Source organism: Sorex araneus, chromosome 5 (genome assembly GCF_027595985.1).
Source record: "Sorex araneus isolate mSorAra2 chromosome 5, mSorAra2.pri, whole genome shotgun sequence".
Taxonomy (NCBI): domain Eukaryota; kingdom Metazoa; phylum Chordata; class Mammalia; order Eulipotyphla; family Soricidae; genus Sorex; species Sorex araneus.
Genome location: NC_073306.1, coordinates 55,604,151 through 55,630,752, shown reverse-complemented (window position 1 = coordinate 55,630,752; position 26,602 = coordinate 55,604,151). Strand labels below are relative to the sequence as shown.

The window sequence follows — 26,602 nt, the reverse complement described above, 5'->3', positions numbered from 1 at the left end:
GTATGTTGGTCTTGATGAGAATCACTCCAGGGGCTGGAAACAGTTGGAATGGGAACTCAGCCTTGCTGGGGTCTGCCACCTGCCTTGTTCCTGCAGAGTCCACTCACTCTGAGCCCCTGGCAGCCACTGTTCTATCCCTGCCTCAGAAATCGGGATTCCCGAGGCAGGCCAAAGATGATCAGTAAGCAAAATCCCTTTGCCCATCATGGAACCTTTGTTATGAAAATGGTTTTTAATTAGCGCAATAGCAAAGTTAAATGTTAGGTTTCAGGGGCCGTGTTCTACCTCCAGGACAACATGGTCCCCTGGCGCCGGTGAGTCATAGTCCAAAAACAGAGAATGAAAATCCAGATTTCTCCTATAAATCCCTATTTTTGACATTTCTTTCTAAAACTGAAGAGGCGACATTTTATTGCTGGTTGTTCCGTCAAGTGTTGTTCTCCCACTAGGACACACAGTGGCTGGATTTTAACCAGGGAAGAACCTCCCTACTCCCATCTTCCTCTCCGTCCCTCTGGTCTGTAACCGTGTCCCTTAGAATTAGTTTAAGTGATGTACAGCAAAGTAAGTGTGACTTCAACTAGGCAAGCATCTACTCTTTCTTCTAAGATTCCACAGAGCCTGTCTATAGCACGTGGTGGACACCATGGTATTGGACCCAGGCTCCTTCCTCTGCCCCCTCCCCCCACTGTGTCTGACCACTTGCCTTGAGGTCACCTCAGAGTTTAAGAAGGCTGCTGCAGCTCCAGCCTTCATGACTCCATTCCAGCTGGAAGCAAAGGAAGGGAGGACGGAGAAAGACACACCCACTCCCTGAAGGGTCCCTCAGGAGGTTGTTTGAAAAATCTCTACCTAACGTGCCATTGGTCAGGATGTCACCACAGGGCCGCCCTGCCCCAAAGGTGACTGGGAGATGTAGCCTTCTTCCAGTTCGGCTGATTCTCTGGGGTTCAAGGCCAAGGGAAAAAGAGCCGTGGTTGAAATTGTTCAAGTCCCGAAGCCTGTGAAGAGACCTTGTCTTTGACTTTTCCTCGGAGCGCCTGTGACTTGGTGGGTGATTTACATACTGTTCATCTCATAAAGTGGGTCCGAGGAATTCCTAAGCAGATGACGGATGCCCGGGCACCACGAAAGCTTGTGGCACTAAACGATCAGCGATCGTCCTCCCCCGCACGGGCCCCGCCACGGCTCCCTCGCTTCCCTCCCCACCTGTGTTCCAGTGTCCTGTCCCCCGGTCCCCCACCCGTTTACATGGCAACCGCCGCTCTCCTCCCGGCCTTCTCCATCCCTGCCATCATTATTGTTCCGCAGAGACATCAGCCCCCAACGTGCGGGCTTTAAATTCCTGCTTTGATGATGGTCAGTCTCCTTCGGTGAGAACAATGGTTTTTCCATCTGTGCTGTTCACAGCTGTCACCCTCGTAGCGAGGCGAGGCCCCGGTGCGCCAGAGGTACTCAGTAAAAATATACTGAATGAATGAGCGAGCAGATATTTCCGGAATGTCTTCTGTGTGCTGGTTGTGAGGGACAGAGCAGGGAACAAGATGCCTTCCAGCTTCTCTAGCCTGGTGGCACGGAGCCCAAAGCTGAACATACTCCGATAAATACCTATTACCTTGGCTGGGATCTCAGTGCCAGCAAGAGTGCAGGCGTTTTAATTTTGTTTTGACAAAGGGGCTGATGGGAGAGGCTGGCTGGCTCCCGTCTCTCCCATCTGCCAGCGGGCCCAGGCGCCCTGGCCTGACCTTCCCCGCTCTCCGCCCCACACAGCTCAGGACAGTAAAACATAATTGGCCTGCCCTAGTTTTTAAGAGAACCCAGATTGAAGGATTAGAAGTTTTTTTAAAAAAATCTTTTTTTTTTTTTCGGTGGGCTGACCTGTTTAAGAGCCTTAAGAGAGAGCTGGGAGTTTCAATTTTCCACTGCCAAAGCAAGGCCGTTTTTAGCTGGCTTTGATGAAACAGCAGGAACCGGGTTCGGCCCTGGGTCACTCATCAGCTGACCTGCTTGGGAAAGGCCTCCTGTGGGCTGCCTCATCCCCAACACACACACGCGCGCACACACACACACACACACACACACACACACAGCGCCCAGCTGCAGCGCTGCAGGGGAATAAACTGCCGGACTCCACCTGGGTGACTGCTCTTGCTCTGAAGCCGCCCCAGGGCTGTCCCAAAGGCCAGAGCAAGTTCCAGGCCACTCGCAGGCCTTGCCCTCCGACCGGATGCCTGGAGCCCGGCGGCCAAGGTCCTGCCCCAGCTCTCTCAGGCTTTCGCTGTGTGACCTTAGACAGATCGCTTGCTCTCTCTGGGCCTTGCCTGTCGTTTGGATCTCTCTGGGCAGGGGGTAGGTACTAAGTGACAGAGTACCTGCTGGCTGCCGGGTCCATCTCAGACTTCTCTGTGGAGCGCGGGGCTGAGTCTCTGAATTGCAGCCCTTCCGCTGGCCGCCTGCCTTCTGAAGGCGCAGAAGCTCTGCTGCGAGCTGGGCTCCGACCCCCTTGGTGGGAGACAAGCCCCCCTGCCTCCCAGCCCCACGGGCAGTCCCCTATTCGAGATGATGCGGTGGGGTCCTGCAGGAACGTGGTCTCTGGGACGGGGGTTCTCCTGCCGGTCACCAGGAGGCAGGGCCGAGCCAGGCCCCCAGGGAGCGCCCTGCCCACCCACAACCCCCCCCCCCACTGCCCCTGCTGGCAGGAGCTCAGGACGCCCGCCCAGAGCTGCCCGGCCCCACCTGCCTGGACTCGGGGTGCCCAGCCGACCTGCACTTCCCCCCCAGGCTCCCCGGGGTGGGGGTGACTCTGGGCCTGGCTGCTCCTGCATGGAGAAATGTTGCAAACTCGGGCCACGACACCCCCCTCCGCCCTCGCCCCCCGCCCCCCTCCATCCTGCGCCCGGTGGCAGGTGCTGGCCCCACACAGGTGACCTTCGGCTTGGCCTAAACAATCGCCCTGTTCTCAGTTTCTTCTGCCTCCTTGGAGGAAACGACAGGACCAAGTCCTGCCCCCTGGGAATTCCTCCGTGGAGACAGACGTCTCTAGAAGGGGGAGACTGCAGCACGGCTGGTCGGGGACGCCCCAGATCCCTCAGCTGGAGCGTGTGAAAGGTGGGAGCGCCTGACACACGGAGGCTCCATGTTACTATTATTGTTATCACGACAGCCTTGTTCCTGCTTCAGAGGCTTCCGTGGAAGCTGCCATCTGATTTGAAACGCCTCGTGTGGGCCTTGCGCACCATGGGTGTCCCGTGGCTGGCCGCGGCAGAGGGGGCCAGGAAGGCCTCGTCCCCAAGAACCCCGGGGTGCCGTGGCCCCACTCTGAGCCGGCACCCTCTGGAGTGCTCTGTGCTCATGGCACTTTCCAAGCCATCACAAGGACAGCAAATGGGGGGGCCCTTTTGTGCCTTCCCACCCCTGCCGGGTGGGCTGGGGCCCCCCCGCCTGGCTATTCCCCCCACCTGGCTATTCCCTACTCTCCCCCTCGATTGGGTGGCAGGGCCAGACATCACAGCAGAGGCCCAGTTTCAAAGCAGAGACCCGAGGGACGGGAAGGCGGCAGGGAGCCAGCCGCGGGCTGCAGCCTCTGGCCTGACTTCCACGGGGCTCCCTGCCTGGCCTCCTGGCCAGAGTTTCCCGTGGCCCGTGGCCTGTCAGCCACACCCCAGCACCCCATGTCTTCTCAGGAAGGGACCCGTGGCCCTTCCCACCACCCCCCCACCGTGCCTGCTGTGTCCGGGGAGTAGGGGTGAAGGCAGCCCGTGCCCTCCCTTGCCCACCTCCCAGCACAGACCCTGAGGGGAACCGGCAGATGCTGAGGGGCTTCGTGGATGAATCCCGGCCTGGAGGAGGCAGTGGTTTCCATGGCAGCGGCAGGAGGCAGGAGGCCTGGAGGAGGGCAGGGAGAGTGGGGACGGGGCGGCAGGGAGAGGCCAGGACAGGGGGGCTCAGCGGGAGGAGACTCTGGATCAGGGGCGCAGAGAGGGCAAAGGGTGGGAGTGGGCTGAGGGGGGGCTGAGGCTGGGAGGGAAAGGCAGGAGGCACAGCATGGGACCCCCATGTGCCACCAGGAAAGCCAGAACAGCAGGACCCTGGATAGCAGACCTGCCCCGTGGGGGTCCGGGGGGCTTGGAGGGATTCCTCTGGGCCCTGCTCTGACTCGAACCCTTTGGGAACTCACGGTTGGAAAATACAAGGTGGAAGCAAGTCTCCCCCCCACCCCCACCCCCGTCCCCAGAAATACACCCCCACGGACAGGGGAGGGGGGTGTGTGCCTCAGAGCGCGGGGCTCTGCCCCAGGGGTCCAGTCTATTGCTGCGTCCAGCATGTTGGAGGCCCGCCCTCGGGGGCTGGGAGTGGACACCGGACACTCCCCCCCTTGGGGGCCAGCCCAGCTGAGAATAAAGGACAGAGCGGGAAGGTGACAGAGGAGAGATGGGGTCTCGATTTCAGGTTACAACTAAGCAGCCTGTGGGCCTCCTCCGGGGGTGGGGGGTGGGGTGCTTTTTCGAGACTCCTGGGAGGAGCCCCTGGCCCCTCTCGGTCCCCGCTCCCCACCAGCCCTGCTGTTGATGGGAAGCCACAGGCGGGTCACCCCCAATGGAGCAGGCTTATGGCCTATGGCCTCCGCCCAGACCCTCTAAAGGCTAAAGGCAGAGGGGAATCTCGCTCATGGGTTTGGGAAGGTGCCGGGGGAAGAAAAGCGATGTTTGAGAAGAAGAGGAGGACAGAGAAGGTGGTGCTGATGCGGCCCTGGGAAGAAGGGCTCAGCTCTTCCCGAAGGGGCTTCTCCAATCACCTCCGCCGTCCCCCGCCCGTCCCGGGCTCCCCACACCCCTGTCCCTCATTTGAGACTGCGGGTTCAGCTTTAAGGGGTGCAGCTTGCCTATTCTCTGCCGGACCCCCACCTTCAGAGTAAGAGTATTTGCTCTGGACCCGAGGGGCCCCCTGTACCCAGGGAGCTTGAGTTCAGCCCCCGAACTGGGCCCAGGGACGCCTCAGTGCTCCCTCTCCTACAGTGCTCCCTCTCCTACAGTGCTCCCTCTCCTACGGGAGGTAAAGGCAGGAGCAGTGCAGGGCGGGTCCCAGCGCCAGGGAGGGGACAGCCAGGGCAGTGGGAGGGATGGGGATCACAGTGGCTGTGGCCGACTTGGGGGCAGCCCCCCGCTGGGCGGAAGGACCCCCGCACCTGTGAGAAACCTACGCCGCGCCATCTCTCTGTGCGTTGCATCTCGAAGGTGTTGAGATCCGCCTGGCTTGAGGGTTGAGGGAAGCCCGTGGCAGGGGAGCACCCCGCGTGTGTGGTGCGTGTTTCGGGGTGGGGGGACAGGAAACAAGATGACACAGACAGATGGACAGGAGGGCGAGGGAGGGGTTTGGCGTGAAGACCCCGAGACCTCATCCGCGGGGTCCGGGCGAGAGAACATGCAGGCCCAGACGTCCAGAAGGTGCGTTGTCGCCTGACCCCCCCCCACCCCCTGCCAAGGCAACTCGAGCAAGTCCAACTTGGAGCCCAGCCCCAGACAAGGTCCCGGGGACCTGCCTGCCCGCTCCCATCTGTTTCCCCAGGCTCGCCAGACGCCACACAGGCTCCTTTTTCCTGCCAGTCCTTGCAGTGTGGGCTCCCCAGCATCCCACCCTCCCCGACACACACACACACACACACACACACACACACACACACACACGCACACACCCAGCCAGGCCAGGACCCTCGAAGGGAAACTGGCGCCATCAGGGAGGGGGGGTCCTGGGCTGGTGGCGCAGCCTGGGCGGAGGGAGTAGATGCACCCCCCACTGCCCCCCTCCCCGCCCACAGGCCTGCACCACCCCCAGGCTCCCAGGCAGGAGCTGCCATTGCTCAGAGTGAGGGAGGGTGAGGTGGCCCAGAGACCCCCACGCCCCAGGCTCCCCCCTTTCCTTCATCAGAGCAGCAGACCTCTTCCGAACGTCTTATTAGCCAGCCTCTCCATCGCCCCCTCGGCTGCGGGCTTTACGGCCGGCCTTTATTAGCTCTGCCTCACGACTCCGCAGAGGCAGGGTGGGTTTCCCGCAGAGACGGCCCGGCACGGGTGGGGGCCTGACCCTGAACTTGGAGGGCGAGCAGGTGCTGGAGGGAGGGCGGGCACCGGCAGCCTATCTGGGCAGATGCCCCCCAGCCAGACTTCCTTGCTTCCCGTTTGAGAGCTCTCCAGCGGCGAGGCACAGAGAAGGGCCTGCCAGGCACTGGGCTAATAAGATTGCGGGAGGTATGTTTAACCTACTTGCAAGAAGGAACCGTTTCCCGTGAACTATTTCCCAGCCCCTCGGAAGCTTGGTCTCCATGCAAACAATGGTTATACAAATGAAAAGCCTCTCTCATCTCTTCATTAAAGCGGGGCCTCAAAGGACCAATCGCTACCTGAATCTACTCCATTACCCCAGAATGAGGCACTGTGTATATAAATGAAGATGTTTGAATTACAAAATGCTTTTTAAAGAGGGTCGATTATGAAAGTTTGGTCCTGACAAGTCTGAGTCGATGGCTGGGTTTTGGCAAGAGATATGAAACCACACGGCCCTCCCGCTCTCCCTCGCGCCCTGCCTCTCTCCCCGCTTCTTTCTCTCCCTCTCTCCCTTCTTTCCTCCTCCCTCCCTTCTGTGCCAGGGCAGAGTCAGGCCGGCCTTATACCAGTTGTACTTGGGGCTGGATTCTGCAGTGGCTGGAAACCATGGGAAGGTTTCGAGTTGGGAAAGGCCAGCCCGGACCGTGAGACAGTCCCACTGAGTCAGGGTCAGAGGAGCCCCTAGAGGGTCCTGGACAGGGAGCCAGCGAGAAGGGAAACAAAGGCAGACAGGGAGGGGTGGGGAGGAAACGTCACCTGCCCCGTCGCCTCATCCAAAAATAGAAATCAAGAGCCAGAGGCATCCCATCCTCCCCAACACACACACACACACACACACACGCGCACACGTGCATGCACACACATACACACAATGCACGCATGCACACACATGCAAAAACCTGTGCACACACACATGCTTGTGCATGCATATACATATACATGTGTACACACATGTACACACACCGGCATACACATGCACATATGCATGCACACACATATGCATACATGTACACACATGCACTCACACACACACACGCACGCACACACACACATCATTCCCTCTCCTCTCACAGAGAAATTGAGAAGCCATGGAAATGTCACCTTCCCCGGCCTCTGGACCCACCTGTCACTCTGGATTCTAAGCAGACTTGTGTCGGGGGGGTTACAGCGCTGTCCTACGTCCCAGGACAGCGCTCTGGGACGTAGGAAGCCGGGTGGGGACAGGTAACGTGGAATGAGACACTTTTACAGGCAGCCCCCTGGGCCGTGTTGGAAGAACAGAGGGAATAAAAACCCCAGCACAGGCGAGACCCCAGACAATCGCCGTGGGGAGGACCGAGCGGTGTCTGTGGAGGGGGCCTTACCCCCAGCGGCTCCCCCCTCGCCCCTGGCCCCCGGGGAGGGAGAGCTCCTCTCCAGACAAAAGCTCGACTCTGAGCTCGCTGCCCACGTGCCCTCCCTGGGAGAGCCGGACCGAGAGCAGCCGAGCTGCCAGCAGCCCCGTCACTCTGCTCCGCGCCCGACATCGGAACCGGAGAGGGAGAAGGGCTAGTGAGTGGCCAAATCATGACACCGGGAAAAGCGCAAACCCGGGATGTAGGCACTATAGGATCCAATTGGTATGAAACCCTCAGAACTCCCATCTACAGTGGCAGAAAGCCTCTGGCAGGGACCCGTGTGTGTGTGTGTGTGTGTGTGTGTGTGTGTGTGTGTGTGTCCCCGAAGGGGCCCAGAGAGCTTTGGGGGTGAGGACCTGATTCAGGGCCGTGATTGTCCTGATGTGTGTACGCATTGAAGCCCCTCAGATGCGTAGCCGTTAAACATGCCGAGCTGATTAGCCATCAATTACAGCTCAATAAAGCTAGAAACAAAAGCTGTTGTTAAGAGGCCAGGGCCCCTGGAGCCCGGCGGTGGCAGGAAACGCTAACCTGAGGCGTGGCCTCCCTCCTAAGATGCTCAGGAGGAGCTGGCCTTTGCGATGATGGCCTGGGTGCCGGAGCGATTTCCTGAGCGTCCAGTCGATGTCCTAGAAGGAGGAGGCTCCCTAGAAACGACGCCTTTTGTGTCACCCTCCAAACGCGTTGCTCTGCCTCCTTTCCTGCTCCACAGCCAGCCCCCTCCAGGGCCGGGGACCTCGCGGGCCCTTCGTCCTGTGTTTCAGGACTGTGATCGGTGAGGGGGCGTGGAGGGGAAGGGATCTGGCAAGCACCTCCCAAAGGCCAGGCTTGGAATCTGAACGTGTTTGCTTGAGACCTTTGAGCCTCCAGTTCTCTGGTGAAAAGCCCCAACAAGAAGGAACCCAAAGTCCCCACTCCCTGCTTCCTCCCTGCCTTGCCCTTTGCCCCCCACTGCGAGAACAGGAGATGTTGGTTCCGTGAGGACCTGGGTCCCTTCCCCATGGAAAGACAAAGCCAGGAGGAAAAAAAAAAAAAGCGAGATGCTATGAAGCCGCCACAGTGGTGCATGTTGCGTGGAGGCTGGGAACACACTTCACCCCCGTCATCAGAATTCAGGGGCCCCGTGGAAGCTGGAAGCCGGGGCTTTCGGAAATGACAAGGCCATCCTGTTTCTCCCAGCAGGCAGGAAGCAGATGGCTCTCATTACCTGGGGAGGTGGCGAGACTCAGAATAGAAACCCGCTCAGTATCGGAGACGCCGGTTCCAGGACCCGAGAGCTCCAATTAACGCGCTGGGAGAGGAAGCTCTGGGGATCCGGGTGGGGAGAGGGGTCCAAAGCGCACCCTCCGCCGCCCACACCCACCGTGGCACTCAGCTCTCTCTCTCTCTCTCTCTCTCTCTCTCTCTCTCTTTCTCTCTCTCTCGCTCTCGCTCTCCCTCTCCCTCTCTCTCTCTGCGGCCCCAGCCGTGCGCTGATGCCTCAACATCCTCACCTCTACAAGGGGTCCAGGTCCAGGAACAGCATCGCTGCTACCCACTCCAGAGTCCAGCCCCCGTACCCGCTGCCGTACCATCGCTGCTTAGAACAGGGAGGCGGCGAACTGGCGAGCGAAGGTCAGAGGCTTAGCCTGATGCCTCGCTCCGTGAATCAAGAAATACCTCCCCATGGATAGGAGTCCCCCATTGCCTAATGCCCAGGGATTAGATGGAGAAACTGAGGCTCCAAGAGCACAAAGGAAGCTTGTCCAGGCTGAGCCCCCGCCGAGCAGTTGCCGGGCCCGGGACGCTGAGCTTCTGCCAGTGCTGCTGGTCCTGGATCTGTTCCTAGTGGTGACTCCCCCGCGCATACCGGCGGCCAGGCTGCACGGAGCTGGGTTTCCCCGGCAAGGGAGGTGCCCCCTGGGCGGAGGGGAGGTGAGTCTTTCCGCAGAGGGGACCGTGGTCAGGCCTGCCCGTCTGACTAGGGGCCCCTGAGGCAGGCCTTCTGGGAGCTTCTGTCCAGGCTGTCAGGCCATCGCCCCAGCTGAGTTCCTGAATGGGGACGGGTCATCTCAAGCCTCGGGGAGGGTGGCGGGCATCACGCCGCCGAGGAAACCAGAACCCACAGGGGTGCCTGACTTTCACGGGGTCTTAGTGCTAGTTTGTGGTTGATATCGTGGGGCTCCTCTACCTGTCAGCTGGTCTTCAAAGCCTCTCTTAGCCACCAGGCCAGATGGGGGCGTGAGTGGGGGGCTTTGAAAGATGACCAGCGGTTCCCGTGGCCAAGTAAAGGAACAGGGTTTTTGTTTTTTTAATTTTTTTCTTTTTGTCACACCCAGTGATGCACAAGGGTTACTCCTGGCTCATGCACTTAAAAATTACTCCTGGCGGTGCTTGGGGGACCATATGGGATGCTGGGAATCAAACCCGGGTTGGCCGCGTGCAAGGCAGACACCCTACCTGCTATGCTATCTCTCCAGCCCCAGGAACAGTGTTTTAAGCAGAGGGAAAAACCTGGACAAAGGTGCAGAGGTGGAACCAAATCCTTGGCCTCTACCTATTCCCTCCCCCACCCCAGGGCCCAGCGCAGGGCACGGTACTCTCCCTGTCGGTCTAGAGGCCCCGGTGCTGACTCTGCACCCCAGAGACCCTGGTGACCTGCCACCCCGGGCCCCCGCAGAGGCCCCAGGGTCCAGGCCTTGCAGGGCCGAGCCTGGCAGAGGCTCCCACACGGCCATGCACGACGCTCCCACTCTCCCTGTGACCGGCGTTCTAAAAGCACCATTACCGTCCGTTCAGAGCCGCTGTCAGTGTTGGTAAACTCCAGCCGCTTAACTGCATTACTCCCGTCCCGCCAGAAACCTTCGCAGTTATTAATAGTTTATTGATCGCAGCGCATTGCTGATGAGAGGAGGTCCCCTCCCCCGCCTCCCCGGGGGACCCGGCTATCTGCGGAGGGCCTTCTATCCAGCATGCAAATCAATGCCACTCCAGTCTGGGGAGAGGGGGTCTCCAGGCCACTTAATCCACTTTAGCGAGATGCCTCTGCCGGCACGCGCGCAGACGAGGCGCTGAGAAGGGAGCAGCGGGTCCAAATCAAAGCCGCAACCTGGAAGTTCGTGCATCTGCGGAGGAAAATGGGAATCTGCCTGGGGTGGGGTGGGTGGGGGAGGTGAGGGGAGGGGGCCAGGAGGCCGCACCTGGGGTCCAGCAAAGAGGGAACCGGGCTTCTCCGCGCTCGCCTGCCCCGCTGTCCTGTGCAGGAGGCATGGGCTGGATAACTGCCACGAAGCAAACACAGTGCAAGGCCCAACCGAGAAAGCAGCCCCTGCCTGGCCCGGGCAGGGGGCACGTTGCAAGGGGCTAAGTCCGAACATTCACCTACAATGGCGACACGTGCCGGATCTGTGCACTATGAGCTGGCCCGAATCTGGAGGCTTTAAAGTAACAGCCTATATGCCGTCTGAGGGCCGGCCAGGGTCCCTCCAGCCAGGAGGGTTTGGCCGGAAGGACTGAGTCATCTCGGGGGGGGGGGGGGGGGGTGTCTCTCTCCAAGGGCTTCAGCCTTCCTCGGAGCCTTGCTCTCAGGCAAGAGATGCTCCAGGGGCCAGGCTTGGAAGTGGCAGGATGCGCCCTTCACCCTCTATTTACCAAAGCAAGTCGCAAGGGCAGGAATGGAGAATGAGGCTCCACCCTGACTGGGAGTAGCCATGCAGTCCATTGTATAAACACACAAAAAAAGGGACACAGGCTCTATCTCTCTCCCACCGCCCACGTTCTGTAGTCTCATGTTGCTTCTCCCACCCCGGGGAGGCTGATGATGATGGGCAGGCGAAGGAAGGAAGGAGGGCCAGGCTGGTTGGTCTCAGTTGCAGTTTATTCCATTCCCATCTCTATTCTCCTCTGACTCTCCTCCTGCTTCTTCCTCCCCCCCCCCCCCCATGCTACTTCATTCTCCTTCTCCTCTGGATCTCTATCTGGCTTCTCCGGATCTGGCCCCCCCAGCCCACTCTTTCAGCCTAGTTAAATCCCCCAGCATGAGGGGGTTGGGGCTTACACATAGGTGTAGTCACAATCCATAGGGGTAAAGTTCTTTCCCTCAGGGGATGCTGCTTCCAGGACAGATTCTCTTTCAGTAGGACACCCACCCAAGGGCGAATCCCATGAGTGTTTCTTCTCTCCTCATCCAACTACATATAAGCATTCATAATATTAATCATTTTGTATGGACACAGTAAGAGATGCATTAAGCTTATAGAATTGCTCTCCTGGGGCCATCTCAATCTCAGCCTACAGTGCTCAGGCCTGATTAGTCTTTCCTATCCCTAGCAGGGTCCTAGTCTCATCGTTGCTTTTGGATCATGACAGCATTTGTCCATGATCAAACTCTTAACTTATAGTTAAGAATCATGGCACTTTGGCCTGGCCCATATCGATGCCAGGGTAGCTCACAGCTTTCCCTGGGTCCTTTCAGTCCCTCGTCGGAACCCTGCTTTTGGGGTGCTAGGAACTAAGGGCAACTGAGGCTTAAGTCGAGAAAGCAGATGCCCGGGAGTGAATAATATTCAAGGCCAATTAAATCCCAAGTTATAAAGCATAATATTGACTGTCTTCCTTTGTCCATACAGAAGGGACATTGCTTTAAACTATTCAAAAGACATAAAGAGGGGAGAAAGACAATATTTCACTCATACATATGAAATCATAGATTTCTGGGGAATCTGACCTCACAAGTTAACAGAGTCTGATTAGGGGAAAAAGGTGATAGACCGGTTGGGGAAGAGAGCATGGAGAGGGGTTTACAGATGAACGCAGTGGAATGGAAGTGCCTCGGGAGCACTGTGATAAACCTAAGCTTCCTGTGGCAAGGGGAACAGGACATACCAGTGTAGTCTTAAAATGTTTAGAGGTTATCACCAGATAAGCCAAAACTCTTTGTGGCAAGGGAGAAAGGACAAACCAATGATATCCTACAGCCCATCACATGAGGCAGGGAGTGGGGAGGAAGGAGGCTGGTCAGGGCCACCGAGGCACTCGGGCTGCTGCACCCACCTAGCTCAGGTGGTGGGGTGTGGAGGAAGATGGCGGGGGGGGGGCAGGGGGGAGGCTGCAAGCAGAATCCCTGAATTTTAAAAAGAACATGGTTGGGGCTGGAGCAATAGCACAGCGGGTAGGGCGTTTGCCTTGCACGCGGCCGACCCAGGTTCAATTCCCAGCATCCGATACGGTCCTCTGAGCACTGCCAGAGGTGATTCCTGAGTGCAGAGCCAGGAGTAACCCCTGTGCATTGCCCAAAAAGCAAAAAAAAAAAAATTAATTAAAAAAAGAAAGAAGAACATGGCTCAGTGCCACATGTGCTCCTGGCTGGCTCCTGGCACAGACACAGGGCGCTCATGGGAAGCCTGTACATTCACTGTGCGGCTGGGCTCCGGGGGGTGGTGGGTGTTCTTTCCTCTCCACCATTATCCCTGGCCCGAAGGCCATCAGCAGACAGGAAACAGGGCAGGGGTTCTCCATTCTCTGCACGATGCCTCCGGAGCGAAAATGCTTCCCAAATGCAGAGGTTTGGAATTCTCTTTAAAGAAGAACTTGGCCCTTGAGAGAGCCGGGAAGAACTTGGTTGTAGTGGAGGGGGTGAGGTGGTGGACGAAGGGAGTTTGGGAAGGGGCTGGAGATGTGACAGGAACCAGTTGTGTGTGTGGGGGGAGGGGCTGTGTGTGTTGAAGGGGAGGCGGGTGTCTGGTCTGGATCTTAAGAGCAGGAAGAAGCCTTTGAAGGGCTTTAGGTGGGGGCAGCAAGGTTCATCCTCGGTATGAGGAAAGAGGTGCCTGGAGAAGGTACCGGGGGTGGAATCCCAGGGGACTCTACCTGCCTTCCAGGTGGGAACAGACAGAAGCAGTGGAGAGGGATGGATTGGGTTTGGAGGCGGGACACACAGGACTCAGTCGCTGGCTGTGGTGGGGACTCCAGGATGGGAGCCGTGACACTGGAGAGGTCATACGTGCCTAGCATGCAGCCAACCCCAGTGGACTCCTGACCCTGGATGGTCCCTTAGGCCCCACCCGGAGTCGCCTTGAAGGCTCCCGAGTCTTTCCAGGGTGGCCCAGGAAGTCCCTGGCACTGCACGGCCCAAGGAGCACGACGCCCCCGGCCCTCGCAGTAACCTCCCAGCCGGGTTGGCCGAGAATCTGCCTCTGGAGTCACCCCGCAATGGGGACCATCCAGAATGGCGGTGCCACTCGTGATGTGGACCCAGGGTAGAGGAAATCGGTGGAGGGCACGAGGGATGACGCTCTCGGAGACAGAGGCTGCCGGCTTCCTAGAGCACCGGCCCAGCTATTCCCCACCACCTGCGGTTCGCCAGCTGCACGTGCTGTTCCTGCTTCCCGAGCGTGTCACCACGGGGCCCACACAGGCCACCCGGGTCTCCATCACACACGCAGCTTCTCTGTGTCACCTCCCCGCCCGTCTCTGGCCCAGCCCTGTCGTCACTATCGTCTGACATCACCTCGGAGGCTGCCCGCCCTGCGTGTTCCCCCACCCCCACCCCCGAGAGCCATTTTCCACGGGAGCTGCCACCTGGGCGTGCCACCTGCACGCCGGTCGCGCGCACACACTCACGGCAGCGGGTCGCTTCTGGAGCTGACCCCCGCGCGCCACCTGAACGTGCCTCGCTGGCGGCTGCCACTCAGCAGCAGGGGCCATTTTGTTCTCAGCCTTGTCAGTTGCAGACAGACACTCGCTCCCTCCCCAGAGGGAAGGGGGTCCCTGCTGTTCCCGCTGTCACCGGGAGAGCCTCCCAGCAAGTCTTCCTGATGGAAAGGCCCCCACCCCTTCCCCAAGTCCCTCTGTGACAGTCAGTGGACCAGATGTCAACCCCCTTGTGTGGGATGCAAATGAAAGTTTGTTTATGCAAAGTGAGTGCCGGGTGGCAGGGGAGGAGAGGAGAAGGGGTCCCAGTGAGACCCCAGTGTGGGGAGGGGCTGGGAACCCAGGTGTGGGGGGGGGGAGGGAGAGGGATGTGTAAAGGGAGATGGTGAGTCATGAGGAAAAGGAGCTGGAAGCTGAGGCGGGAACAGCTGAGGGGGGGCAGGATGAAGCTGAGGCTAGCTGGCTCAGCAGAAGGGGTGGGAGAGAAGGCTGAGCAGCGGAGGGAGCGGGAGCGGGAGGGAGCCAGATCCCTGGGTGGGGGGTTGCTCCTCCCTTGGGCCTGTGCTCCTGACCACCACCCCAGGGTCTCCCTGCTCTCCCCCTCAGAGCTCAGGCTGGGGTGTAGGACACCTTGCGCGCACACACACACACACACACACACACACACACACACACACACACACCCCTGCCTGGCCCGCCGCTGTGCTCTGAGCTCCCCTTGGACCCAGACAGAGACCTCAGGGCTTCGTCCCCTCTGGCTGCAGGATTAGGGCAGAGAAGGCCAGCACTTGTTGGGGGGTTACTGGGATTGCTCGGGCCAGGCAGGGCGGCCTCCAGGTCAAAGCTCCTCCTGAGGCAGCGTCCCAGACTCAGAGCTCTTCCCTCCCCAGGGCTGAGGCAGGGTGAAGGAAGGCCCCCCACCCTGGTGAAGGCCCCTGCACTGACAGGCGCTTCCCACAGCCCGTGGGCAGCCCCGTGTCCCCAAGACGCGCCAGGATTAAACTTGGCTCCCTGACACCCATCGTCGGGTCTTGTCCGGAGGAAAGAGAGGAGAAAGCGACAGGCAGAGTCTCTTAGCCCCTGTCATCCATCCCCTCACCCTCCTAGAAGGACCTAGAAGAGGAATTATCAAGCCACAACCCAGGCGCCAGGCCCCACCTGTTTTATTTTATTTATTTGTATTTTATTGAAACACCGTGGGTCCCAAAGCTGTTCCTACTGCAGTGGTTCCTGGCATTCCGTATTGCAGCCCCCACCCCACCTCCAGCGTGGCCTTCTCTCGACCACTGTCCCCTGTGGTCCCACCCACCCTCGAGTCTGCCCTCTGAGCAGGCACTGAGGCATTTCATATTGCTTGTTACGCCAAAATGGCTAATGGAATCCTAGAGAAAAATGCTCCAGTAAAAGGACATTTGTAAAAATTCTTGCAGCTGGTCATGGGGGAAGGCCTTGTCTGAGGGTTTACTAAGCCGTTCCTTGCCAGGGGAGCCTCCCGTGTTACTGCTTTTGTTCACTGAGCTCAGTGGGCTTCCGTGTTCCTTTCCCGTCTCATTCGACAGCTCCGACCGGGCTGTCAGTGTTGTGGAACTGGAAGGTGTGTCTGGGGCCAGGCGCCCCGGGGACGTCCCAGGACCTATAAAACTGGACCAACAAGTTTCAGTGGCTTGGCTTGGCATCTCTTCCAGTTTAGTGGGGAAGCTGCAGAGCTGGGCCCTTGCTTTCTTGGGCTGTGTCCGGGGGAGGCGGCTTTCCGGGCTTCTGAGCGTAGGAGGGCGGGCGTGGGGGGCGGGGGGTCGGGAGTCTGCCCGCCCACTTGGAGAAGAACTCAAGAGTTCTCACTTGAGAAATCAAGTACCTGAATGTTTGCAGCTGGGCCTGTCTGGAGAGATGAGTCGTGGAGCACTGAAACCGGATCATTGCCGTGGTTTGCATGGCGGCAGCTGCGGGGTGTGGGCGCGGCTGCTGGCTGGCGCTTCTGTGCTTCTGGAGGGTGAGGACTTGGGCCCCGTCTTTTAAAAGGCAGTTGACTAAGAATATTTAAATGTTTGTCTATTAACATTTCAAATGAGGGGGGAAAAAATGTTCCGTGGTCTATAAAGATTATCTGAAATTTCCATCTCAATGATTATAAATAAAGTTTTATTGGCCCACAGCTGCGCTGATGTGTTTACACACTTCGGTTCTCCGACGTGGACTTGAGTGGTTATGGCAGAGACAGGGAGAAAGGCAGAACCGACACATTTTGCTTTCTCATGGAACCCCCCCCCCCCCCGAAGGCTTGAGGGTCCAGCCCCATCCTGACGGGACCATCCAGTCAGCTCCTTCCTGACCCCTACGCTCAGCACTGGGATAAGCTCCTCTTCCCACCTGGTGGGCATTTCCAGCTCCTGCCTCCTGCCCGCTGGGACCCAAGGCTCCATGGAGACGGGAATTTTACTCGAGCCCCAGGACTGAGCCTAGGAGGCAGCACACAGGATGAGGCATTAAAGTTCCCATCCAGGCTCGTAGGAGCCCGGTTGGGGGGTAGGCGCATCCGCCCTGGGGCCTTCCATGCTGATGGGACAGGAGGACAGGAGTCTCTGTGGTGGGCAGCTGAGAGACACGAGGCAGAGGCAGGCGGGGGGGGGGCGGGGGAGACACCAGGGAAGAAGCGGGTCCCACCAGTTCCCGATGGTCTGGGAAAGCTTGTCTGGACACACCCTTCTGCCCCGCGCACTGCTCTCTGTCCACTCTCTCTGCAGCTATTCTCACACGGGCGTCTCCCATGCCACCCAGCTCGCCATGTTCCAGGAGAGCAGTCGCCCTCCTTCCCTAACTCCTCCCACGTCACCTGGGTGGGGGACGCCTAAGGGAGACGGAAAGCCCCCCCACTTGCACCGTGCAGGGCTCCCTCGGACGGCTCTGCTGTGGCCCTTTGCTCAGTGTATTTTTGAGGAAAAGCTGAGGAGGGCATTTGGGCCACAGCCAGCAGTTCTCGGGGATCACTTCTGCCGGTGCTCTGTGGGCCATCTGCAGTGCCAAACTGGGGTCAACCAGTGCCAGACCAACCAACCTTCCCCACTGTCATATCTCTCTGCCTGCCCGTCAGTATATTCTTTAATAAACTTTTTAAAAAAAATTTTGGGTCACACCCAGCAATGCACAGGGGTTACTCCTGGCTCTGTACTCAGGAATTACTCCTGGTGGTGCTCAGAGGACCATATGGGATGCTGGGAATCTAATCCAGGTCGACCGCGTGCAAAGCAAACACCCTCCCCATGTGCTATCACCCCAGCCGCCTCTTTAATAAACTCTTGCTTCGCTCTTGTGTAAACATCTTGCCGTTTGGGAAATTCTTTTTCCAACTCAGCACTTCAGCCCTTTGGGACCCGTTGAAGGAACCCCTTCAATTTGAAGCAGTTTGCAGCTGGGAACAGCCAGGTGGACCTCTCTTAGCTCCCCCCCCACCCAACCATCACCACTGTCACCTCAGAGTATCCCCCAGAGACCCACCCCCTTCTCATAGAAGCCCAAAGAAGCACACTTCAGTCTCCTGAAGCGTGGGTCTGGGGGTACACACAGACTGCATTCTGTGAGGTCTTGCTGAGGGCCTGCCTGGGTTCACTGGGCAGGGGCTGAATCAGTGGGTCTGTGTGTGTGTGTGTGTGTGTCTGTGTGTGTGTGTGTGTGTGTGTGTGTGTGTGTGGCGGGTGAGGGGTCCTTGGTTTCCCAGCCCTGACGACAGACCCTCACCTGCTCCTCTGCTTCTCCTCAGGCTCCCCGAGGTGCGGATCTCAGACAATGGCCCCTACGAGTGCCACGTGGGCATCTATGACCGTGCCACACGGGAGAAGGTGGTCCTGGCATCAGGCAACATCTTCCTCAATGTGATGGGTGAGTGCAGGGCCCCGGGCCAGCCATGCAGCGGAGGGGTGTAGGGGTGTGTGTGTACATACCGGTGTGTGCCTGAACAGGGAGACATCTGTCTTTGTGTGCACACACGTGTGTCTAGATCTGCATTGTGTGCACCCGTGTGTGTGTGTGAGCGTGTGCATGCACACAGGCAGGAGGGCTGTCTGGGGGGCACCCACCCGGATGCCCGCTCTGCTGGCACAGACCCTCTTCCCTCCTGCTCTTGACCCCCAGGGCCCAGAGGCCAGCGGGGCTGGGAGGTGGCAAGGCGACCTCTCTGCCAGGGGCCTCTTCCCAGGCCCTTTCCGCCCAGTCTCGGCCCGGCTCCTGGGCTGTGCTCTCCCCGCCTCCTGCTGGCCTGTGCTGGGAGAGTGTCCAGCATGTTGGCTGATGGAAGCAGCTTTGCAGCAGCTGCGAGGCGGCTACCTACCGAGGGCCGCAGGTTGTCCCCACTCTGGGCCTCAGTTTCTGATTCGGGGAGAAGGGGCAGTTGCAAGCCTAGGGGATCATTCACAGCCACCAGGCTCCGTCCAGGTCTGTGACCTGGTCAGGACACGGGAGCAGGTACCCACAGTGTGAAGACGGCTGCCTGGGCCCCTTTCCTGATACCGGCCAGCAGTCTTCTTGGTAGCAGCACCCACAGGGGAGCAGCAGGGGTGGCGGGGGCCCCCGGAGGGGAGGACCCACCAGAATCGCTCAGGAGCCCTCCCCACTGGCTTTGGAGCGAATGCTCTGACCCAGCCTCTGAGGTCCCCCTGTGATGGGAAACAGCCGGTGTGGAGTTTAGGAAGCGTGAGGAGCTGGCGGTCAGGGCTCAGCATTCGGACCCATTTCCGCCTCTGCAACATGGGGATCAGAGCACTCGCGCCTGACTAGTGAGTGCCCAGCCTCAGTTTCCCCCGTTGTAAAGCAAGGCTGGTGCTTTGGGTGGTGCCCGACACCCGACTCAGCACCCACAGGCGTCTCACACACCGTCTCGGGCTCTGGTGCAGCTCAGCGGCCAGAACCCCAGGTACTTGGCCTTGACTTGCTTTTCCCTTTCAAACGCTATTTGCCCGGAAAACAAAGTTCACCAAACTCGGGGGTATCAAAGCGAGCAGAAAGGCTCTGTCGAAAGCAACAGTTCCGGAGGAAACAGCAGACCTCCAAAGGAGAGACCCTGGAGGACCTCTGGAGAGACACTGATTCCTGCCCTGCCACGTGGGGGTGTCCTGGCCCCACGGGGGGCGGGGACAGAGGGCAGGGCAGGCTGGCGGTGAGGCGGGGTCAGCCTCCCCTTTCACAGACCCTCGCTCATAGATCATCTTCTGGAATGCATGAACCTTCTAGTGCCTGGCCCTGCATGGCTACACGGGGGAGCTCGGAGAGCAAAATTCACTGGGTACCGTGAAGGGGTTCCCAATGCGATGAGGCCAGGTGGACAGTGAGGCCCACTTCCTTCCATGCACGCATGCCCGCTGACTTCCTGCACACCTCCCGTGTGCTGGGCAGTGGTGCATAGGGGACGTGCTCTCAAGGGGACAGTGGCTTTGTTCTTGGGGGCAGCTCCGGGGGAACTCGAGTGCCCGAGATGAGCAAAGCTGGGAAGGGAATCAAACCAGGCAATGGGCAAGAGGGCCTGCAGGGAGGGCACCCGGAGAGGGCCCCTCGGAGGCTGCCGGGCTCAATTCCTCCCCTGTCTGTTACTGATCTTCTAAACCCACTGAGCTTGTAGACTCGGACCCGGGACTCCAAGAAGGCCAGTCCCTTGCCTCAGCTCACACAGCACGGATCACACACTCCTCCTCTGAGCAGGACCCCTGAGTCCAGGCCAGTGCTCTGGCACTGCTGGGGACAGCATAGATGCCCCACAGAGGGGCTCTGGGACCCGTGGGCAATCAGGGGCCCGCAAACGCCTCCACCACCAGGACGTCCACAGGTCCCCTGTACGCAGAGCACCCTGACCGGGCCACTGTCCTTCTGCAGCCTCAGTGTCCATGTGGTGAAGGGACTGGCTTCCCTAAGCTCTCTCCTAGCTCCAACACTTGTGAGTCTGCGAGGTTGGGAAACTGAGGCACAGAAGGACCTCGAGAGAGACTCGGACAGCACGGACAGCTTGAGGGTCCCATGGTGCAGCCGGCTGGATGCCCTTCCTTCTCTCGCACCTTCTGGGCAGCAGGGGGCTTTGTTCTTCTGGGTTCCATGGATGGGTGTGGCGGCTTTTGGGATGCAACTTGTGGAGCGGGAGGCTGGGGAGAGACCACAGGGCACCCCCGACCCTTGCCCTGTGGCCCTAGGCTCAGGGGAAGACTCTGAGCCCGGAAACTAAGGAGGAGTGGGGCAGGGCTCCGCCTGTCCTGGTCCGGACACCGCAGGAGATGAGCCGCCAGCTACGGACGCAGGGTTGGGGCCAGATCCTGACTGTGCCACGTGACCTCAGGACCACACGCTTCCCTGAGCCTCCCTATGCAAACCCCTCACTGACCTCCGCATTTCCTCCCCAGAACCCCACCTGTACCCCCCACTGTGGAGGAGCTTGTGCCTGTTGCTTCGTGCCATGTGCGTGCACACACACACTCACACACACACACACACACACACACACACACACACAGAGTCAGCGTGGGGATTACTGTCTCTGGCCGGCCATGCTCACAGAGGCCACTGGGGCTCAGGGGTGGGGGTCTTCTCTGTGCCCACAGGGTTCGGCTGTGTCTGTCCCCGGGAACTGGGAGTCAGCCCGGGTCTGGGATGAAGGTGCCGGTATAGGGCTGTGCGGAGTTTCCCATCTCCTTCACCCTGGCAGCCACACAGGAGGGAGGCTAGAGCTGCACCCCTACACTCGGGGAGCAAGTGCCTTGGCCAAGGGGGAGAGGGTGGAATGAGGAAGCTCAGGGAACTCCCTGAGCTGGAACAGGCTGAGCTCCGGACCCCCAGCACCTCACGGGTTAAAAGCCAGGCGTCCTCGCTCACAGGTCTAAGTCTCAGGCATCTTCCTCCTGCTCCCCGTCCCTCGACCTCCTTTAGCGATGTTTCAAAGTGGGTTTCGGAAATGAAGATCGAACCATTGTGCTGTGTGGAAGGTGTTTTCTTGCACCAGCCCCACCCCCCAAGCCCCTCCATCCGTGTTAGCAATGGCTCCTCTGTGCCGCAGGGACCCCAGGGCCCCAGGGAAGCCAGCAATGGACCGGGCACCCCCTGACCAGTTTGGGGTCAGAACAGGGTGGGGGTGGGGAGGGCAGGACTCGTGCTCTGGGCACAGAGCAGTCCTGCCCCCCCCCATGTAGCCCCCGCCCCCATGCCCCCATCCTGCACTCTGGCTCACTGTTTGCAGAGGCCTCTGGGTGGAGATCAAAATGCGAGCGCGGCTGTAATTTCACGCCTATAACCTCCTCGCTCTGTGCTGGAGAAAGGCATTTGGAAGCCCCGTGGGTGACTCCGATGGGGGGAGCCGCACAGTTATTAGAATGTTTTTATCCGAGCTGCAGATAAATTGTAAGCCAATTTGAAGGCTGCTTGCTGGGCCCCAGCCACGCAGTCCACATGCACACAGGAGGAGCATGGGGGCCTTTCTTGGGGCGGTGGGGAGTGCAGTTTCTGCAAGGGATGACATTGCGGGTGCATGGTACGACCTATTCAACTCGTGACCCTCAGACACTCCCCCCCAGAGATGCTGCCCGGAGCCCAAAGACGAGGCTCTTCTGGCTCAGTCTGGAGGCCCCGGGTCAGGCTCTGCACCCCTGCACCAAGCCCCGAGGCCACCGAGGTTCCTTGGACCCCTGGAGAATGATCATGGTCCATGGGCTTGGGCAGGAAGGGCCTGAGCTGCTTCTGTTGACTCTGTGATTCCCAGGGAACGGTCGGTCCCCTCAGGGGTTTACCCACCAGAGAGGGGGCACCAAGTACCAGAACTGGGGGCTCCTAACCCCAAGCTGGAGCACTCAAGGGAAGGTGCCCACCTTGTATGCAAAGCTGGTAGGATGCCGGCGGGGATGCCAGAGCCTCGTGAGCATGGAGAAGAGAGAGCGGGGCCCTCAGAAAGTGGACCTCGAAGATCCAGCCTATGGGGGGACTGGGGGGGCTGTTATCTCTGGGGGGTACGCAGGGGAGCCTGGGAAGAAGAAGAACATATCCACGCACCTGCTTCTCCACTTGTCCCACTCACACACACCCAGAAGGAACAATGGATGGACAGACCCGGCTCACACCCACCGGGCACAGGGGTCAGGCCGGCCTTAAACTTCCTTTAGGTCAGACCCCAGCAATGGTTTCCTTAAACGATGCTAGAGAGTGACGTGGACACCCACAGAGCCAGTCGTCCCAAATCTCTTTCCTTCCTCAACCTACTGAATAGGTATGTGCGTGGCACCTGGCGTTCAGATTCGGCAGTGAGTAAGGCCAAGGAAGACCCTGGATATTCAGGTATTCAGGGCAGAAGAGAGGGTCATGGTCCCCCAGAGCCTGCGGCATGGTGGGGAGAGGCAAGGAAGGGGGGGGCTGCAGGAATCCGGTGGTCAGCAGGCCCTTCTGACTTGAAGGTCAGGCCTGAGCCCTGTGGACCTTTTGTCCCATGCAACCTATTCACTGCCCCCATCCTCAGCTTCTCCCCGGTGCAGGGCGGGGTCCTGGGTGTGGGGAGACAGTGGTGAAGAAGATGGTCTTTGTCCCATGAACTAGCATTCTAGCAGGAGAGCTCAGGGCACAGACATGGAGGTGGAAGCTCGGCAGCAGGTCGGTGCAGAGGGCTGCCCGTAACAAAAGATCTAACGAGGGTGACTCACACAGCTGGAGCGCCCGGGTTAGAGCGATGCTTCAAGAGGCTCAGCACACGCTTTGCATGGGGGAGGTCTGAGTTCGAGCCTTGATACTGTACAGTAGTGCTGTGAAGAATGTCCCCAAGCACCGAGCTGGGAAGAACCCCCAGGCACCACCGGGCATGACCCTACAAAACCAAAACAAAGTATGTAAAAATGTTGGATCTCTGCTGTTTGGGAGGCTCCACGTCTGGAATCAAGATGCGTTCGGGCCCCGCTCCCTCTGGAACTTCTGGGGAAGAATCCCTCCTCGCCTCTCCCAGCTTCAGTTCAGACGCGCATCTCTCCCAGCCCTGCCCCCTCTTCACCCTGTGTCTGCCCTCTGTGTGGGTCTGTCACCACATCCCAGCTTGAACCCTGAGTTCAAGTTCCAGGCCTAGAACGCACACGCATGCTCCACCACCTCATTTAACGTTGTCACCTGTGCCAAGACCCTGGCCCCTACAGAGGGTCGCGCTCACAGGTGGGGTTGTTGGACTCCCACAGTTGAACCTTCGACGGTCACTGCAGCAGGGCACAGCAGGGCAGGCTTCCCAGGCTGACTCTGAAGCTCGGGGACCCCCTGCTGCAGGGGTCACCCTTCAATGCACTTTGACTTGACAGGAAGGTAGTTTCCTACCTGAATTCTCTCTCCACTCACTGGACACGCACAACAACTCTGCCAGGGGGTGGGGGACTCTTTCCCCCCCTGCAAGGATGCAGAAACAGAAGCTGCATCACTTGCCGAGGCCACACAGCCAGCGAGTGGCCGAGCAGGGGTGCGAAGGTGCCCTCTATACCCTGCCCATTGCGCCCCGGGAGAAGGACTGAGTACTGGAAAGCATTCTGAGCTGGCCTTTTCCCGGGCTCTCCGTCCTTCTGCGGGAGGCTTTCAGGGGAGGCTGTCCAGTGAAAGTTAAATCTGGGAATCGACATGGAAAAAAAGGCACCAGCTCGTTCCATCTGCTTCTGGACCCGGGGCCCCAGCCAACCCACACTCCCGGGCTGCACTAGCATCTCTCTCTCTCTCTCTCTCTCTCTCTCTCTCTCTCTCTCTCTCTCTCTCTCTCTCTCTCTCTCTCTCTCTCTCTCTCTCTCTCTCTCTCTCTTTTATCTCCAGCATATTATCACTGCATTTTTATGAAGTGCCTCTGGTACTTTTGTCTGATTTTCAAAATGGTTTTATTGAGATAGAACTCACATCACATATAATTCACCCGCAGAAGGTTCACAATTCAATGGTTTTGTGCACGTTCGCACAATGGGACCGCTAGCTCCCCATTCAATCTGCGAGCATTTTCATTATCCGCAAAAGAACCCCTGGGCCCATTAGGAATGAGTGCCCCCCTCCCACCACCCCTCCCGGCTACAGACGTTCTCCTCTCTGTCTCTGGGGCTTTGCGGGTCCTGAACTTCTCCAGCAAATGGGATCCTGTGCGGTGCTACCTTTTGTGACCCGCTTCTTTTACTCAATCCGATATTTTCAAGGTTCATCTACAGGGCAGCTTGTGTCAGACCTCCCTTTTTTATTTTTCTCCCAAAGCATCATTTCATTATACCACATGGTACATTTTTTTCCCCCACTCACCCATCGACATGCATTTGAGTTGTTTCCACTTGGGAGGCCGTCAGGAATAGTGCTCCTGTGTGCGAGTTTTTGTGTGCACGCAGTTTTAAAGCTCGTGCCCATCTACTCGGCACATGTGGGCATAGGACATATTGGCTGAAGTGGTGAGTCTATGTTTAACCATTTGAGGGACTTCTAGTTGCTTTCCCCAAACAGCTGTGCCATTTTCCCAGCACCTGCCCCCCTCCCCGCCACCTCTGAGTCCTCTGAGTCCTCACCAATGCTTGTTAGTGTCTCTGTTCACTGGCAGCCGTCCTGGTGAGTGTGGAGCTGTATTTTTTTTTTTTTTTTTTTGCTTTTTGGGTCATACCCAGCAATGCACAGGAGTCACTCCTGGCTCTGCACTCAGGATTTACCCCTGGCGCTGCTCAGGGGACCATATGGGATGCTGGGAATTGAACCTGGGTCGGCCGCATGCAAGGCAAACGCCCTCCCCGCTGTGCTATCACTCCAGCCCCTGTGGAGCTGTATCTTTCCGTGGTCTGGGTTTGCATTTCTCCGAGGACTTCCGATACGGAGCATCCGAGCATCTATCTCTTGCCCATATGGCGATCTCCACTGGACAATTCTCTTCAGACCCTTGGCTCATGTCAGTGTGGTTTTCTTGCTCTCACTGGGTGGCTAGCATCCTTTACTCCAGACACACGTGCCTCCCGACACACTCAATACACTCCGCTTCTAAGTTGGACATACCTCCTCCCGGTTCCCAAGATGTCTTTCCGTTTCCCATTCAGAGTTCTTTGAAAGATGCCAGGCTTTCCTTTCTACTGATGTCTAGTTCTTGGCTCGCGATTTGGGTGTGATATCAAGGGGACTTTGACCAGCCTCCAGTCACAGTTTACTCCTGTTTTTCCTCGAAGGCTTTAAACTCTTTCACTGAGGCTTAGGATGAAGCTGATTTTGTCCCAAGAGTGGGGAGGCACAAAAGTCACCTTTGTTGTTTTTTTTTCTGTCCGCCTCCTTCCCACCTGGGGATGCAGGTGACCCGACACCTTTTGCGCCCCCCTCGCACTGCGTCCCTGCTGAGAACTAGCTAACTGTGGGGGCATGCCTTGTGCCCTCTCTGCCCCATCAGCCTCTGCGTCTCTCCTCTCTGCTGCTAAGTGCCATCTGGCCCCCAGGGTTCCGGCTGTTTCTCCCCCGCTGGGTGACTTGGGGCAGGGAGTTGACAGAAGTCTTTCTTGTGGCCAATTTCTGGGTGCTTCCACTGAGGAAATCCCCCTTCCCGGATGGGGGTGTGGGGTGTGGGTAAGGACTCCCCCCCCCCGGGGAAAAGTGACTCTGGGTATTCTGGGAGGTGACAGGGGCTGAGCCAGAGGCTAGGCGGCCGTGTCGGAGCGAAAGATCCTGGAATCTGAAGCTGTTCTCTAACACCGGATGTTCGAACTGACTCTTGGGCACCCAGCCCAGTGCTCCTCTCTAGAAGCAGGAACGAATTTCCACGGCCCGTCACCGGGGTGTCAGGGCCTCTCTTGACGAGGACGGGAGTCAAGTCTCTGGCTCCCAGGGAGGCGGCTGAGGACAGACCTAACCCCCGTCCAAGCCTACCCATACTCCCGCCGCAGGTCTGAGAAAATAAAAGACGCTTCCTCTGCCGCCCCACAGTCACCTCGGCAAGGCCAGTCCCGTTTGCAGAATCCCCACTAGGGACATTTGGTGACGTGCGTGAGTCTCTCGCCTGGCCACCTGCTGGGTGGAACAGTCAACTCCTGCCCCTGTCTCACACCCAGAGTCACCTCTTGGGCTTCAGCTAATGACCAGGTCAGGGAGAGGGTCAACCCGTGGGCCAGGACCCCAGCACAGTCAGGGGTGTCCTGGGGAGGCAAGTGCGGACCCAACCCTCTCACCCCAGCTCCCACGGGTCCCCAGGGCCCCCGGGCCCCACCCCCAGCAGGTCCCGCCTCCGAAGCCCTCCCCTCCCACGCTCTCTCTACAGGGGTGACTGCCCTGCCCAGGTGCTCCAGAGGGCGCCAGGAGCAGCTGGCCCGTCCCCTGTAGAGGCAATGGGCCTCTTAAGGTGGTTGGTTGGAAGTGAAGTTGACTTCCTTGGAGCCTGATGAGTTGTTCCGGGCCTGGGCCTGGGACTCAGCTACATCTTAAACCTAGTTCTGGCCCCAACATGTCATAAAAACCAGCTAATGTTTATTAAGCATTTACTGTCCACCAGGTACTGCTCTGCTTCAC

At 58.8% G+C, this 26,602-nt stretch overlaps 1 protein-coding gene across 2 annotated transcripts in view; it reads left to right on the top strand.

Moving 5' to 3' along the window:
• IGSF21 (immunoglobin superfamily member 21) overlaps positions 1–26,602 on the top strand; it is a 252,856-nt gene that overhangs the window by 187,839 nt on the left and 38,415 nt on the right. For both annotated transcript variants that reach the window (XM_055140229.1, XM_055140228.1), the window contains exon 4: positions 17,883–18,001. In XM_055140229.1, coding sequence (XP_054996204.1) covers positions 17,883–18,001 — 119 coding nt within the window. The remainder of the gene's footprint in view (positions 1–17,882; positions 18,002–26,602) is intronic.